Here is an 18,498-nt window from a genome sequence, read left to right as displayed (position 1 = left end):
TCTGAAATTATCCCCTGAGTCACCAATGAGTCATTGATTTATCCCTTTGGCCTTTCAGGAGCAGCTCAGTGGAGGGGGGGGGGAAAGGAAGGAGGGGACTTGGGTTTTCATTGGGATAAGCCAGCACCACACAGTTAAAGTGGGATCTTCATGAGCCTGATTCACTGTGGTCTTAGGTGACAGCACTTTTCACAGCCCCTACGGGGGATTTTACTCATTAGATTACAAAGCAGTAACAACTGTCCAACGCTGCCATATTTCCTAGATTTTTCTTCTGTATTGAGACAAATTTTTAAAATATGATTGGGGAATAAGATTTTTTGAGAACAAAAGCAAAACAGAAAATAGAATTGTATCAAACTTAAATGATTCTATACCCACAACCAACAAAGGGAAGAGATAGCCTAAGAATTTGTGAGATGTTCATCTGATAAAGCACTAATATCCAGAATATGTAAAGAACTCAAACAACTCAACAGGAAAAAATCAATTTTAAAAATTAGGCAAAAGTTCTAAGAAGCCATTTTATAAAGCATCTCCAAATAAATTAACACATATGTGGAAGAAAATACTCAGTATCACTAATTGCCAGGGAAATACAAATAAACCACAATAAGATACCATCTCACCAAGTTAGCATGGTTATTGCTTTTAAAAAGACCAAAAAAAAAAAAACAAACAAACAAATTCAGGCAAGGATACAGAGAAAGAAAACTGTGACACACTGTTGGTAGGAATATAAATTAACGCAACTACTATTGAAAACAGCATGGTGGTTCCTTGAAAACTTAAAAATAAAATTATACATGATTCAGTAATCTCACTGCCCAAAGAAAATAAAATCAATATGTCACATGTACCTGTATACTTTATGTTTACAACAATGCTCTCTAAGATCTGGACTCAACAGATAAATTTCCTCTAAAAATGATAAATGCATGTCACTTGTAACCACACAATTGTAACTGGAGAACATTATGTCAAGTGAAATAAGACAATCACTGAGAAACGAGTTCTGCATGATCTCACTCATATATAAGATATAAAAGAAGTTATTTCCTAAAAGCAGATAGTAAAATCGTGATTGTCAAAAGCCAGAGAGGTTGGTAAAAGGGAGATTGGGAGAGTTTGTCAGTAGATATGAAGTTACAGTTAAATAAAAGGAATAAGTTCCTGACTGGGCATTGGTTGTTTATGCCTGTAATCCTAGCTACTCGGGAGGCTGAGATCTGCATGATCATGATTTGAAGCCAGCCTGGAGAAGAAAAGTCTGTGAAACTTCGTCTCCAAAATAAGCAAAAATTCAGCTGCAGGCATGACTCAAGTGGTACAATACTAGTTAAGCAAACAAGCTGAGCAAATTAGAGGCCCTGAGTCCAAACACAATACCACAAAAAAAATGAAAGTGTTATAACTAACAATAATATTTTATATTTTTCAAAGATTAGAAGACTCTGAATATTGTCACCACAAAGAAACTGTGCATTTATGAGGTAAAGGATATGCTAATTAATCCAGTCGGTGCTTATACAATGTATGCACGCTTCAAATCATCATACTATTCCTCATAAATGTATACGATCAGTACACATCAATTTTAAAAGGGTCCCATAGCCTTCCACTTAGTAATGCCTTACTATGGTCAAATTCCATTTGTATCAGGAACAAACAAGACATGAATTCTCAGTGGCTTTACCTAGTAGAGCTTCAGCCCCAATACACACCAAGTCAAGTCTCCTTGATCCACCTGGTCCTCGGTGACTCAAGACCCAGGTGGTATTCATCTTTTACATTCACTTTCTCACCACAGAGGTGCAGTGGAGAGGAGGGACTAAGAAAAGCTCACTGGATCCCGAAGGCCTCTCTGGGGATGTGATATCTCCAGTCCCCTCTTGGTCCTGTCTGAAGACAGGAAGCTAAATGTTACCGGAGGTGAGCGGTATTCTCCCAACAAGCCTATTTCATCAACACACCTTTCAAGTTTCTATCAACACAATCATGTAAATAAATAAGATACTACAGAAAATGTATTATTATTATTATTATTTTCAGGCATGGGCTTGAACTCAGGGCCCTGGGTGCTGTCCCTGAGCTTTTTTCACTCAAGGCTAGTGCTCTACCACATTGAGCCACAGATCCACTTCCCAAAAAAAGGATTGATAGAAAAGCATTATTTCCATCCTAATAATCCCATTTTGGGGTGTGTGGACTTCCTGAAACTCGGGGCCTGGAAGCTATCCCTTAGCTTTTTATTTTCATTCAAGGTTGGTGCTCTACCCACTTGAGCTGCGTAAGGAGACTGGGTCTGTGCTTCTCCTAGATTTCCCCTGATTATTTCCCTAGATGGTTTGCTTTTATTTCACACCTCCATTGGGTTTAAGTGTCCTCATCTGGTTTGCTTTGATTATGTATAGCACTTTTGTTAGGTTTAATTCCACGCACCTTATGTGATTTTGGCCTATATAAGCCTATGTGCCACTGGTCTTTGAGACAAAAGTCTGCCAGCAGTCCTCTGGCTTTCCAATAAAGACTCCCAATTTGGCTTCTCATCAGTGGGAGCGTCTCTGTTTCTCACAACTGAGTTTCCTTACAACAGAGCCACAGCTCCACTTCCAGCTTAAATTTTTTTTGTTATTATAAAGGTGAAATACAGAGGGATTACAGTTACATAAGTCAGATAAAGAGTACATTTCTTTTTGGACAGTGTCATTCCTTCCCTTACTCTCTCCCATCCCCCTCCCCACTCTCTAGAAGTCTAGAGAGTGCCAACGCTGCATTTGTTCACCCTTTGTACCACTATTTCTGTGTCCTCTTACCCTCCCAAGACAGCTAAACAAACAAACAAGACAAAAAGAAAACAGTAACAAAGAAAAAAACCTCGTTTCCATTTCCTGGAGTTCATTTCGATAAATATTATTTTATATGATCAGATGCATGTGTTCCTCCCCTAAAAATGTCCTCCTTTGGTCTCACTGTATATGAATACCTGGAGTCCTGTATAATTTTATCACGTCCCAGTATATTTGATATCTAACATTGGCATATGAGAGAAAACATACGTCATTTGTGTCTCTGAGCTTGGTTTACCTCACTTGACATGATTTACTCTAGGTCCATCCATTCACTTCCAGTTTTGAGACTGATGGGTAGTGAGAGTCTCGTGGACTTTCTTGTTCAAGCTGAGTATTAGGATTACAGGCATGAACCACTGGCATCCAGTCTCATCTCCATTTTTGAGAGACAAAGTTGCGTGCAGATTCTCTTCAAATTTCTCTTTTAAAGATCCCTACGCACTACAATCCCAAAGGAATGTGCTTAAAATGTTATTCATTGATGTAATTGTTTAAGGTATTGTTTCTTTTTGTTGCAAAGAAAAACTAAAGTTTTAATCATTTCTGCTATTTCTTTGTCCACAAGTTTTTCATTTTTCCAGCGTTTGTGTCCTTGAACACATGGAATCTCTCTTACTCATTTCCTTATCAGTGGGGAGCAGCATCTCATGAGTCCTTCACCTGCCAAAGGCCAACTGGTTAGTCCTATTGGCTCTTTGAATTTCTGCCATAATATGGTGAGCAGTTACAGGTCCAAAGGGTCAAATGACTTCGAACTAAACCTCTGAACCTCTAAAACCATGAGCCAAAAGAAACCTTTTTTTCCTTAAAGCTATTTAATCTTAGGTATTTTTGTTATGGTAACAGAATGCTAACATTTCACCCCATACTTCTTATTGCCGTCTCACAAAAATAATGTCATCCCTATTTCATGACATCCTGTAAAGTGCAGATGACTGGCAGGGATCATTTTGATTGCTTCCTGCAGGAGGTGATGGCCAGGCCTTCCCACTGGGAAGGATATATTCCTCTTCCCTTGGTAATTAATACATATTTGGTGGGCAGTTTTAGAAACAATCTAAATACTATAGCTCCTAGTCAAAATTTCAATGATAGTCATTTATTTTTGTGATGGCATTTTTACTTATTGGACTTTAATCTGTTACTACATTGTGATGCTTTGGTGTCCTTTTGATATACACTAACCATTTATCAACCATCTCTTCCCCTCTGACAAACTAGTAGCTGATTCATCCTCTCCCACCAAATTCTTCAATCAGTCATTTTTTCTAAGAACCCTGGGGCTTTGATGGGGGGAACGATGTTTAGAAACCAAGATCTCGGCACAAGCTGTGCTTATTGGAGTTGTATTTCAGATCTTCACTACTGTGTCAAAATTCCTGATATAATCATCTTGGAAAGAGAAAAGATTTCTTTTGGTCATGTGTGAGCAGGTTTCCATCCACAGTTGTGGGGCCCTGCGGCTTTGGGCTTGTGGTGAGGCACTATATCATGGCAAGAATGTGTGAAAGAGGAGATAACTCACCTTATGGAAGCCAGAAAACAGAGAGAAGGAGAGAGAGGAAGAAGGAGAAGGAAAGAGGAAGAAGGAAGAGGAAGAAAATGAGGTAGAAGAAGAGGAAAAGGAAGGAAGAGGAGGAGAGACGAAGAGGAGGAGGAGGAAGAGAAAAGAAGAGGAGAAGGAGAGGGGGAGGAGGAGGAGGAGAAAAAGAAGGAAGAAGAGAAGGAGGAAGAAGAGGAGAAGGAAGAGAAGGAGGAATAGGATGGGGGAAGAGAGAAGGATCATAGTCCCTGTATCCAGTCCCTCAGTAATGAGAAGACTTCTGGTCTCTATCTCACATCCTAAAGATTCCACCGCCTCCCAGTGGTATCACAATCTGGGACCAAGCTTTTAACAGATAGGCCTTTGGGAGACATTGAAAACTACAGCAGGGATGTTGCTGATCCCAGGTCACTTAAAGGAGAGTCAGGTTATACACACACATACATGCATGCATATGTCCACACCTTCACACACATGCATCTTCACACAGACACACATAATCATGCATTCTCTCCGCACACCACACTCAAATCTCCACCCACATGCATGCACACACATACATTAATATCTATATATAATGTATATAATTTCTATATGCATATATACTGGAAAACATGATTCTAGGACACATCTTCTGATTCCAGTCTAATGTCACAGGACTTGTTATAGTTTTTGCCTTGTCTACATTTAGGACTCCTTTCTCCAACAATGAGTAATCTGACTCCCATTAGCTGTAGTGTCTTCACTGATTTGTCCAACATCCACCTCCATATGTAAACCTTCTCCTGTCGTGGCTGCTGTCTGTTGCCTACATGGGCATTTTCCTCACCTTGCCTGACTCCTCCCATTGGATCATGGACTCTTCTTACTATGCTTGCTCTAACATCTGTCCCTGGCCCACCCTCATGGCCTAGACTCTCATGGGAGGATAAAGCAGGTAGACCATAAGTCTCAAGCCAACCTGGAAATTCTGGAAAAATCTCATCTCAAAAGACAAATAAAAAAAATTAGCATCAGGTTAAGGAGGTCAGAGAAATGAGATATTAACTGGTCCAATGGAGAAGTAAGTAAGGGAAGTATAAAGGGAAAGAAAAGAACTTGCAGGATAAAGAAGGAAAATAAAATTTTATATTGTGAGCCAGGCACCAGCCCCATACCTATCATCCTGGCTATTCAGGAGGCTGAGATCTAAGGATCTCCATTCAAAGCCAGCCTGGGCAGGAAAGTATTTGAGACGCTCCCAATCAACCACCAGAAAACCAGAAGTAGAGATGTGACTCAAAGTAGTAGAGCACTAGCCTTGAGCAAAAAAACTCAGGGAGAGCACCCAGGTCCTGAGTTCAAACCCCAAATCTGACAAACAAAAAAGTTTACATTGTGAATATTTAAATTAATAGGGATAGTCAAGTGAAAAAGAAAAGAAGATTGTAAAAAGGAAAAATGACAAAGAAACAAAACTAAATTTAAAATATTTAATTAGGAAGAGAATGGGTTTCCAGTTTTCCGTGGGTGTCACTCATAAATTCTAATAGCTCCAAATCATTTTATTTGCATATATTGGTTGCCCAAGGGGGGGTTACGTATTTGCATATACTAATTTGCATATATTGTTTGCATGCATTGATTGCATAAGGGGATACATGTACACAATATATCGTGACCAAATTCACACCCTCTACTATTTTCCCTCATTTTCCTCCCATTTTAAAAACAATTTCAGCACATTTCATTGCTCTATTTTCACATGTACTTCAACCATGGTCACGCTTCTTCACCCTCCCCTTTCCACTGGTACTCAGCCAGAATCCACCATATAGTTCTATCATTTGTTTTCTTCAGTGTGTATTAATTGCACAAAGGGTTTTCGTTGGTGCCAAGGGGCCTTTGTTTCTCTGGCTAAGTTGCTGATAAGTTTGCCAGGGATGTGTTGCTTTGGCTTCCTGTTTTCCTTTGTGTTGTTCCCTAGCAACCAGAAGGCAGGTTATGTGGGAAGACAACTTGATGGCACTGCTTGTAAACTGTCTGAAGACCAGTGCTGTTCTCTAGAACCTCTGATTATCTGGTCCTGGGATGCTGAGCCCCTGGGAAGATGCATTGCTTCCAGAAGAGGCTCCACTCCATGGCTTCTGTTCTGTAATTTTCCCCATCCTGGAGCTATGCCCAGATGGTCATATGGACTGTTTTTTGTATGGAATTTTCCATATCCCTGATTCAGACGTTCCCCTCTCTGGATATCCTAGTCATCACTCAGTAAGAAAGTCCCTTTGTCATTGTGTCCATACAGACAGTGCAAAGCAGGAACCCCTGTAATGCTGCTAACCATCTGGGTCTCAGTGTTGCTTAAACACCTTCTAAAAGTGCACAAGCTAGGATGTCTGTGCATGATGCAGTCCCCACACACATAGAGTGCCAGGAACAAGAGTGTTTCCCAGTACCTGTATGCTATAATGATTCTCATACTCCTTCCGGATAAGGCTACAAGCTGCTCAAGATCAAGTCCAGGGTTAACTGTTTTGGAGTCATACTTCGTTTCTTCTCCAACTCCTCTATGCCATACCACTTCGGTCCAAACCATTCGCTGAAACTCTCTCTCTCTTTTCTCTCATTCTATTCCAACACCCTCCCTCTTCTTTTTTTATGAGTCTCTGTTTACAGTCGAGAATACTGCATTTTTTTTGAAGCTTTTATTCTGTTCTTTTCTTTTGCTTCAATTCTTCCCTCTGTAGTTGCCTTCCCTTTACATTTGGCACTAGGCTCTTTGCTTGGACTGGAGTGGAGCTGGCTATCTTCCGTGTCTGTGTGTGTGTGTGTGTGTACGCGCGAGCGCGCGCGCACACGTGGGCATGTGCATTAGGGCTTGAACTCAGGGTCTGGGTGCTCTCTTGGCATTTTTGCTCAAGGCTGTTCCTCTACCACTCGAGCCATGCTCCACTTTAAGCTTCTTGATGGTTAATTAGAGATGAGATCCCTCCACCCTCTCTGTCTCCCTTTTTTGTTTTAGAAGTTGATTCATCCATCGCCTTTTATTGAGTTTAGAAAAGTAGGGTAGGGAAACACTGCTGTTCCAAAACAGATACTTTTAAAATATCAATGCTTCTCTCCTCTCTTATTATTTTCTATGAAGCTTTCATCAAGCAAAATTCAACAAAAGAAACATATTGGTAAATTCAGCATCTTCCTTAGTCACTAATGGGTGGGGAACTTTCTGGTCAAAGATGTACCGATGCTTCTTGTACCCAGGAACTGGAAGACAATGTGCCCTGACTTTGCTGTCTTCTGAGTGGGTCCTGATTGGGGACATTTCCTATATGCATTTCCTTTGTGGTCACTGTGATCAATTCTTGACCTTCGTTTTCCTTCTCTGTTGTTAGAAACATTTTACTGGCTCTTGGGCAAACTTGGTGATGTTGGAGGCTTCTTGGTATCTTGAGATTAGGAAAGGAAGGGAAATTAGACCTGGAAGGAATGGGTCCAGGCTCCCAAGGGAGCCCCAGAATCTCTACTCACTAGGCTTAGCTGGTCAGGGAGAGCAAGAGAGTCGGGCAAGAGCAACCCATTCAGAGCCCCATGTGAGCAGAGATTTGGGTAAAAGGCAAGGGCTTATGGGGGGACTGGGTAGTGGGCAATGAGAGGATAGTAGGACTCCAGTCATGGTTCCTGGCATCGCAGTGTCAGCCCTGTACCTCCACCATTACATTAGCAAAGATTTTGGACCATGTCACAATTCCAAACCCACTGGAGGCCCAGGCAGTTCTGGGCTGGGTTTACATCCGCCTGGCTAGGTTAGAGTTACACACTGGCCCTTGAGTGGGTATGGTCTTCCAGTAGATCCAGCCAAAGCCACGAAAGGGCAGCATTCTCTGTGTGTGCACACCCTACCCTTCCCAGCTTGGATCAGGACACATCCCATCCCACGGCTTGGCCCATTCCAATGTGAAATCATCTTATTATTGATTGAGGTCACTTTTTTTTTTGTTTTTAGTGAAAAGTCTTGGAAGTGTTTCTCATTGCCTACAAGCCAACTGCTCTCACATGGTTGGAAGCAGAGCACACAATCCCTGCCTTCTTGATACAGCCACCTCCTGCCACCCTTTCTACAGGCCGGTCTGGGAGCCTCTGCCTCCTCCTTTCTTTATGCTCCTCCTTCAAATATTGACCAAACTGCCCGAAATAACCTGAAAGCTGCCTCTTTTCCCCACCACGTGGCACTCAATGACCGCCTACCTCTACCCTCAGCACCACCATTGCTGGTGTCACTTCTCTATAGAACCTTTCTGGGGACAGATGCCCTGAGTAGTTCGTGTCTGTAATCCTAATTACTCAGGAGGCTGAGTTATGAAGATCACAGTTCAAATCCAGCCTGAGCAGAAAAATTCTTGAGATTTTTCTCTCCAATCAGAAAAAAAGCCAGAAGTGGAACTGTGGCTCAAGTGGTAAAATACTAACCTTGAGTGAAAGCCAAATAAGATGCAAGGCCCTCAGTTCAAGTCCCAGTGCTGGCACACACACACACACACACACACACACACACACACACACACACACACACACACACTCAAACACCTTTCTGGGATGCCATCTGCCATGGTGCTGTTAAATTTCACAGGCTACTAAGAAAATAGCAACCGTGGGCACGTCCTGAGTACTTCTTCGGGACCCTGTCCCACACTCACTACTTCTGGTCTAGTAATTGTGTAATTCTGACCATAGTCCTGTGTCATAGGACACGTGAGAGTTCACAGAATGCTCAGGGAGCCTGTGAAGTGGGGCTGGCTTACATGTGGCAAGCGGCAAACTTTGCTTCTTGTTCCTGGCATCACATTGCTTCACACAGGGCCAAGGGCAGGACAAACAGCACTTGAGAAGGTACATGGGCAAAGATACTGCTGTATGTGTTCAGAAAGAAAGGCCATGGAGCCACCAGGCTGTGCACAAATGTTGGGGGGAATCTCCAGAGGATGGTTGCTTTGTTCTGTTCAGCTCATGCCAAGAGCTGAGTGAACTGAAAAGATATTATTAATTCTACTTACCAATCCAATGTGTGACCAACGGAATGTTGAAATGCTGTTCTAATCCAGTGTTCTCAGGATGAGGTCTACATCCAGCAGCTTCAACCCCACCAGGAACCTGCTAAAAAAAAAAAAATACGGATTTCCAACAGTCCCAGATCTTAGAGTTGGAATCTGTTGAGTAAGGAGTCAGCAGTGGAAGCTTCATCAGCCCTCCAGGAGCTTCTGATGCATTCAAGTTGAGAACTGTGGTTGAATACAACAGAATCTTTGGAAGACCAGAAAGAATAGGTGAAATTCAGACAGCACACAGCACAGTCACAGTAGAGGCAGGGTTTGAACCCAGGACCTGTCACTTCACCAGCAGTGGACTTTTCCTTTGCTCACTTCTGATCCTGTACTGCTTTCCATGTTGACTGAAACCTGAGAAGGGATAATCTAGATTTGTGGGTTAATCAGATTTAAAAAATGAATTTCTACCTAAGTTTTGAAAGGCAGATAAGGTGAAAAGCTACAGTTTGGATCTAGAATGTACCCTAAAAGCAGGTGTCAACAGCATGGCTCCATCTTGTGGCACTGGTGTAAAGTGGTGGAACTTTTAGGAAGTGGGCCTAGTGGGAGGAAGTTAGATTATTGGAGGCAGGCGTGGTGGGGGGGGGGGGGGGGAGGGCTGAAGGGGATCTTGGAGCTCAGCCCTTTCTTTCCACTGGACACAATGAGGTGAGCAACTTCTACCCCTTGTCTACCTCATGATGTGTTGTCATAGTCCCCAAAGCAAGGGCCCAACTCACTATGGACTGATGCCTTCAAAACAGAGCCAACTAAACCTTTCTTCTTCATAAGATGATTAAATTATGCTTTTTAAAAATACACATACAGAACATTTTCTTTTACATGAACAAAAATATTTGTAGTTTAGCGATCCAGTTTATGTTGAAAATTTAGCTCATTGTTAGGAGGCACCCTGTCCCATGTACAAAAGATCCCAGTAGGCAGCAGACAATATAACCCTTAAGGACAAAACATCTAATTTAACTGTCCTTCTTGTATTTCTTAAAGAAGATACTCTGTTTATAAATTAAAGTTTAGTTAGCCTTTTTTCAGTCTTTTAGTCTTTTTTGCTCAATATTTTGAACACCTCCCTCTTTTTTTGTAGAATTTTTGGGCCTCTCTTGTTTTTCTCCTCTCCAATTCTTGTTTCTTAGCAACACACTTAGCTTATATTTGTTCATATTCTTCTTTTGCTTTTTGACTTGAGGTTTTCTTTTTTCTTTGAAATAGTCATGACATTTACAGTTTTGCTCTCTTGTTTTCCTGATGAAAGCTAGTGCATACCACATTAGTCTTCAGACAAAGTTTGATCAGTGTTACACTGTTCTTCATGCAAAGGCGTGGTCAGCTGCTTTTTTTGACAAAGGCCAGCCAAGAAGAAAGGTTAACCTTTCTTCTTCAGCTAGATAGAGATATTTCAGATGATCTGGGTAATGATCTGTGAATTGAGATTCTGGAGACATTTGATCCTTCTTTTCCTCTGTAATGTTGCTGAATCTTCCTTTATTTTCTAAAATCCAAAGCCCATCCCTTGTAAATGCTCCCTACAAATGCTTGTGGGTAGGTAGGTTATCATATCTTCTATCTCACAGACTCATTCATAACATGAAGGTATGTTTTGTCATAGTGATGGAAAGTTGATTTAACACAGGAAGAAAGAAATAACCAGGAAGGATCAACCTCTCCCTTAATCCAGACCAATTTTGTAGAGGTGGTAGCCAAGAATAGAAACACTGAGACAGCTATAACTCTCAAACATGTACTTGGAAATCAGAGCAAATATAATATTTGCTAATGATTCTGATGTCCCATCAGTATCAAGTTGTTTCTCAGGTATCATTAGTTCAAAATGGATACTCATAATTTGATTCCTTCTCATGAAACTTCCTTTCATTAGTGGCACCCAAGTCTTGTCTACGTTCAATGATTTAAAATATTGTAAGTAACCCAGAAACGAGGTGGAGGAGCCTTGTCAGGCTGGCCACTCCCAATGGCCAATCAGATCGCCTCATACAGGTCAGAGATAGGTGTGTCTGAGGCTTCTGGCTTATCTGACCCACAGTGAGAAAGCCTGGACCATCCTTCCCCTAAGAAGGCAATCCCAGGAGTGGCTTATATACTTAAATGACCACCTGCCCAGAAAACCGTTCCATACTACAGCTAATAGAAGTTGGACTGGGGCAACAAGTATGAAGGCTGTTGTTTTCAAGCATCCCTTTCCCCAAATGTCCCAGATCACATGGTAGGGCAAGCTCATTCCCCTTCCTGCCTGCAGCTAGGTGACCCTACACTCTTCCAGTCTTCTGGACCCCTGGAGGACAGTTAAGGCACTTTTGAATAGTAATGAGGTTTTAAGGCTCTGGCCCTGGTTCTCCACTGGGGGCGCAATTCTGGCAAGATCATAGAACATCCCTGCTGGGAAGTGACTGGAGCAGAGCTCACTGTTCAGTAGAACGAACTGGAACTTCTGCTCAGGCTGGTGGATACTCATTGACTGCTATCGTTGACATTGGGCTTGGCTATCTCTCTACCCTGCAAGAGATACAGAGACCATGCTGTTGCCAAATTTATCCAGTCTCCTCTGATTCCGCAAGGCTGTGTGATTTCTTCCTCTAGTAGAGATCTTGATTGGGAAGGACCATCTCAGCAGTGTTGCTTTGGACAGCCTGTGAAGCAGAGTGGATTACACTGGGGACTGTTCCCTCCCATCTTCTTCCTGAGTTGAACATTTTGGGCCTCCAAATAGTAACTGAGTTATTCCCTGTTTCCAGACACTAGATAATGTTGAAGGAATCTTCAAGATGGAAAATTTCAAATTCCCCAACCAGGCCACAAGGAGGCGATAGAATAACAGAGTTTCCACCCTGTGGGGAGTGGGAGCGTGGGGTGGGGGGTGGAGGAGTCTGGACCCTGTCCCTTGAGACTCAGGTGGACTATAGGGAGAACTCACTGCTCAGTTTCCCCTGAATTTCCTCCATTGTCCCAGCTTTGCTCTGAGTCGTGGAGTTTGGAGAAGTATTAGGTTGGTTTATGGGAAGGCTGTGTCCTTGCTGGGCCCTCTTCTCTGTGAGTTGACTTGGTGCTGTCCTTGGGGTCACTGAGGTGCTATGGGGGCAGTCATCTTTGGAGATAGTGAGTAGGGTGGCCCCTGCCTCCCACTTTAGGAGCAGAATAAAAGCTTGATATGTCCTCTCCATGACTTCTCAAATGGAGCTCTAGAGGCCTGTTAGAGACAACTCATCTCCCATGATCACCTGGGCTTTGACAGGTGGAATCAGGGTCACAGCAGAGCTTTGAGGGATGGGTAGAATCCCTGAGTTATATTCCTGGGATGAGAGACTGCTATTTCACTCAGCTATAGAATTCCTGAGACATCACTTTTAAGGTGGAATTGCTGTGATAGCCCAGCTAACAACTGGTGTAGTATAGGTAGTTCTCTATTTCTATGGGATCCATGTCTACAGGATCAACTCACTGAATCTCTCTAAGCATGTGTGGACTATTTTCTTGCAATTACTCTATGAGTGATATACCATAACAATTAGTTTCATAGCATTTATATTGTATTGTAAGGCATTTAGGAATGGTTGAAGTCTACAGATTAAATGGAAATATTATACCATCTTAGGGTAAAGACTTGAACATCCTGTGATTTTCGTAAACCTCGCCTATACTGTAAGAATGATCTTGCTGCACTATTCACAATGACCAAGTTATGGCAACAGACCAGATACCCTACAATAGATGAGTGGACCAAATGTGGTACCTGTACACAATGGAATTTCACACGCCTGTTAGAAAGAATAATATTATGTCATTACCTTAAGTAAGGTAAACCAAGCTCAGAGAGACAAAAATGGCACATGTTTTCTCTCATATGTAGAAACTAGATCTAAAATATACCGGGACATGATAAATTTTACAGGACTGTAGGCATTCACACACAGTGAGACCAAAGGAGGATACTCTTAGAGCACAGAGACACAATGCCTATGTGCCTCTGATCATATAAAATAACATGTATTGAGCTGAACTCCAGGAAATGGAAACAAAAGGATTTTTTTCTTTGTTTTTGTTTTCGTTCTCTTTTCTTTTTGCTACTTTGTTCATTTACCTGCCTTTAGGAGGGTATGGGGGAACACAGAAATGAGGGGATAAATGCATCAGTGGTACACACTGAACACTATGTTGAAAATAAACTATACAACTTTTCGGTGGGGATAGGAAGGAAAAACCGTAAGAGAAGGGGTGGCATTGCTCAAAAAGAAATGTACTTATTACCTGACTTATGTAACTGTAATCCCTCTGTATACCACTTCTGTAATAACAAATTTTGAAAAAAAATGGAAGCTACAAACCCAAGTACTGAAAGCATACTACCATTCAAAATGGCTGGGATAGCTATGTGTGGATCTTGCAAGGGCCTGGAAAGTGTAAAGTAACCATATGAGAGCAGACAAGGCTTGCAGCTCCCTGAATTGTTGCTACACTTTGGACTCTAAATGCTTTGGAAGGCTCACATGCACCATCTGAGAGCAAGAGGCTTCCCCTAAGACTTTCTCCACCAAACCTTTCTGATGATCACCAAGTGTACAGAGCCCACCCAGACAGCAGTGCTTCCCTCCAGCCTGTAAGTGTCCCTTAATGAGTATTCACAAATGATTTAGTCATTGCTGATGCAGAGATGTAGATATCCAGGAAGTATGGCTTACGGCCTACCCCTCCCCCTACCTGTACATTCTTCTCACAAAACCTACCCTCTGCTGGGCACCAGTGGCACACATCTGTAATCCTAACTACTCAGGAGGCTGATATCTAAGGATTGAGGTTCAAAACCAGCCCAGGTAGGAAACTCCTATTTATCACTAAAAAGAAAAGGTGGGACTCAAGTGGTAAGGAGCTAGTGTTGAGCCTGGGACAGTGCCCAGGTCCTGAGTTCAAGCCCCAGTACCAGCACACACACACACACACACACACACACACACACACACACACACAAATGTTTTTTTTTAGTTAATAAAGGGAGAACTTGCTTTTACTTCTTTGCTAAATTTTACCCATTTCTTTCATCTGTTCTCACAAAAACCATCTCTTATTCAACTCTCAAGCAGCAGCAAAGTTTAGTCTTGGGATGTGTGTGTGTGTGTGTGTGTGTGTGTGTGTGTGTGTCGAGATGCTTAGGCATTGAGCTTTTGTGTTTCTCTCCTAAGAGTCTTGAGAATTCTGTAGTTTATCATACCCGAGTGCATTTAGATCTAATTTCTGCAATAGACGAGTGGATCAAAAAATGTATAGTGATACACAATGGAATTTTACACAGCCATTAGAAAGAATAAAATAAGGTCATTTGCAGGGTAATGTATGGAACTAGAACAAATCGTGTTAAGTGAGGTAAGCCAAACTCAGAGAAACAAAGTCTTGATTTTTAATAGACTTCATTTTTTAAAAGAAGTTTTTTGGTTTGCAGCAAAACTGACTTTACAGGCCAGAGATGTTCTGTGGAAGGCTCATTTCCCCTTAATGATCCACCATCAACATAGACACACAGAGCTGTCTGTTTGTAACCAACACTGTCATTCAAAACCCACAGTTTACCATAGGGTTCATTCTTGGTGCTGTACATTTTGTGGGTTTGGACAAATGTATAACAATGTGTGCCCACTTTTGTAGTATAATACAGAGTAGTATCATTGCCCTAAAAATCCTGTGTGCTCTGCCTACTCATTCCCCTCCCTTCCTAGGAACCCCTGGCACTCATTGATCTATTTACTGTCCTCATAATTTTTCATTTTTCAGAGTGGCACATAATTGGAATCATACAGTATGTGAACTTTTCGGATTGGCTTCTTCCAGTTAGTAGCATGCATTTACATTTTTTTCCATCTCTTCTCATGGCTCTTTACTTTGTAGTACTGAAATGTTGTCCAAATGTATGGTCGTACCACAATTTATATTCTTACCAATAAGGATATCTTGTCTGCTTTCAATTTTTGGAAATTAATAATAAAGCTGCTATCAACATCTGTGTGCAGGTTTTTGCAGAGACATAAACTTTTCAACTCCTTTGGGTACATTTCAAGAAGCATGTTTCCTTCTAAGAAGCCACTGAATTATCTGTGGCTGTTCCATTTTGCGTTCCCACAAGCAGTGATCGGGTGGCTGTTGCTTCACCTCTTTCCCAGTACTGATGTTGTCTGTGGTCTGGGTTTCGGCTGTTCTCATAGGCATGATATAATCATATCTCACTGTTGACTTAGGCTGCATCCCCTTAATAATGTCCAATGTAGAAAACATTTGATATGCTTATTTACCAACTATTTTCTTTGATGAAGAGACTCTTCCGTTCTTCAAACAATTTTAATTGGATTATTTGTTTTCTTTTACTTCCTTTTTAAGATGTCTTTATTTTTCTGTTAACAGTCCTTTATCCTATGCACTTTTTTTTTTTTTTTCTGGTTATGGGGCCTGAACTCTGGGCCTGGGCACTGTCCCTCAGCTTTCAGCTCAAGGCTAGCACTCTACCACTTGAGCCACAGCACCACTTCTGGCTTTTTCTGCTTATGTGGTGCTGAGGAATTGAACCCAGGGCCTCATGCATGCAAGGCAAGCACTCTACCACTGAGCCACCTTCCCAGCCCTATCCTATGCACTTTTAAAGAAGATTTTTCTCCCCTGGTCTGTGGTTTTTCTTTTTAATAACTTGCCCTAAAGGTTATTGCCAAATCCAAGGTTGTTTAGCTATTTTACTATTATTTTCTTAGATTTTAATAGTTTTCTGTACAAGTCTGTAAGTCTGAGTTGATTTTTGTGTCTTGATAGTACTGGGGTTTGAACTCAAGGCCTCATGCGTGCTAAGCATACCCTCTACCATTTGAGCCATACCCCTCCCCTTTAGTTAATTTAGTATATAAGTTAATTTAGTATATATAAGATCTCTTTCTCTCTCTCTTGATTTTTTTTCCATGTAGATGTCCAATTGTTTCAGACAGTATTAAAAATACTGTCTTAGCTGAGCATAGAGTTAATGCCTGTAATCCTATAGCTACTCAGAAGGCTACAACTTGAGAACCTCAGTTTGAAGCCACCTGGGCAGACAAATCCATGAGACTCTTATCTCCAATTAATCAACAAAACTCCAGAAATGGAGGTGTGATTCAAGTGGTAGAGCACCAGCCTTAAGCAGAAAAGTTAAGGGGGAGTGCAAGGCCCTGAGTTCAAGCCCCAGTACCAGCACGTATACCAAAAAGCTCTTACCTTTTATCCACTATGTTTCCTTTGCTCCAAGTAGAGTTCAGTTGACTATAGTTGTATGGGTCCCTATTCTGGTTCACTGATTTGTCTATTCTTCTACCTATACCAAAATATACATCACAAAATTGAGTAGAGATCAGCTTCCAAATTCATTCTTTTCAGTAACATGTTGGTTACTTTGGATCTTTTTCTCTCTTTTTAAACTAAAGTAAAAAGCTTGTTGATGCCTTGAATATAATTTGTAAAGGTTTTCATTGAGATTATATTGAATTTAGGAAGAATTGGTGCCTTGATAATAGTGAGTCTTTGTATCCATGAACATATAATACCTTCTCCTTTTATCAGGTTCTTTGATTTCTTCCATCAGATTTTTGTAGATTTCTTCACAAGGTATTTACATATTTCTTCAGATTTATAGCTAAGTAATTCATTGAATAGCTAAGTGTTCAGGTTTTGAGCATGCTATTGGTACTGGTTTGTAAATTTCCAATTTCTGGTGCATAGCAAAGTGATTGAATTTTGCGTATTAACTTTGTATCTTGCAACCTTTTTTCATTCCCTAAATCTTTTAACATCCCTTTCTTGTTTTAAATGTTATTGTAAAGGTGATGTGCAGAGGGGTTACAGTTACATAAGTCAGGTGATGAGCACATTGAACAGCATCACCCTCTCTCTCATTATCTTGCAGCCTTAACAATGACTGTTGGTTTATTAGTTCAAGTTCATTGTCGTTAAATTCGATTTTCTTCATGGACAATCTTGCAGTCTGAGAAGAAGGCAGTTTTATTTCCTCCTTCTCAATCCACATACATTTTATTTCCTTTACTTGTCATATTTCACTAGCTGAGATGTCTAATTCCTTGTCCCAGTTGGGTCAGGAAAGGGAAGAATAAGTCAGACCGGGCCCATTAAGGCCTGGGAACTGGGGCATTCCATGGTTCCATCTTAGAGAAGTGGGCAGATGAAAACACACTGAAATAAAGTCAGTGAGTAATGTCTGTGCAGAAATCACCTCTAAGGCACAGACAGTCCTTGGGCTGCAGGGAACATTGTCTCCTACTGGCCCTTCTGGACCAACTCAGGCAATCCAGCTGATTCTATCTATCTATCTATCTATCTATCTATCTGTCTGTCTGTCTGTCTGTCTGTCTGTCTGTCTGTCTGTCTGTCCAGCTATCATTACCTGTGTTCTCTTTATGCCCACAGATGAGCTCAACTTCCCCATTATTTTTTCCACAGATCCGGACAAAGGACAGGGTCTTTGACAGCATCAGCCACCTCATCCACCACCACCTGGAGAGCAGCCTGCCCATCGTCTCTGCTGGGAGTGAGCTCTGCCTCCAGCAGCCAGTGGAGAGGAAACAGTGAGCCTGTCTGCCCTCTCCCGATGCTGAACGCCAGGTCAGGAGGACCTGGGTTCCGTTGGTCTTGGGCTGTGGGAACTGAGGCAGTGGCCTGTGGTCTCAGCATTTTCTTCAAAATCCCCCAAAGGAAGGTTTCCTTCATAAACTTGTAACAGATTTCTCATATGCATATTAAAAGTGTACATATCTATACATCCTGTACAAATTATCCCTCTATATTTATATTTTTTAAGATTAAGAAAGATGTAAGACTCATGTTCTGTGGTGTATGTTTTTAATGAAGAAAAAAAAAAAAAAGAAGTGTCACCGTAGTTGCACAGGCAAAAATTTAACTCACCTGATCTAGTCCACTGGGAAGTTTTACTAGGAAGTTTTAACCTGAAGCATTACCCAAATAAGCACAAATTCAGGGGAGGAAGGCAAGCAGG

At 41.5% G+C, this 18,498-nt stretch overlaps 1 protein-coding gene across 1 annotated transcript in view; it reads left to right on the top strand.

The window, feature by feature from the left end:
* Shc3 (SHC adaptor protein 3) overlaps positions 1 to 18,118 on the top strand; it is a 161,216-nt gene extending 143,098 nt beyond the window's left edge. Inside the window, exon 12 of the mRNA XM_042686878.1 lies at positions 17,946 to 18,118. Within this exon, the coding sequence (XP_042542812.1) occupies positions 17,946 to 18,074 (129 nt within the window). The 3' untranslated portion in view covers positions 18,075 to 18,118. The remainder of the gene's footprint in view (positions 1 to 17,945) is intronic.
* Positions 18,119 to 18,498: the final 380 nt, after the last annotated feature.

The sequence above is a fragment of the Dipodomys spectabilis genome, unplaced genomic scaffold, assembly GCF_019054845.1.
Source record: "Dipodomys spectabilis isolate Male_0828 unplaced genomic scaffold, ASM1905484v1 ptg000098l, whole genome shotgun sequence".
Taxonomy (NCBI): domain Eukaryota; kingdom Metazoa; phylum Chordata; class Mammalia; order Rodentia; family Heteromyidae; genus Dipodomys; species Dipodomys spectabilis.
This window is presented reverse-complemented; position numbering and strand designations above follow the sequence as displayed.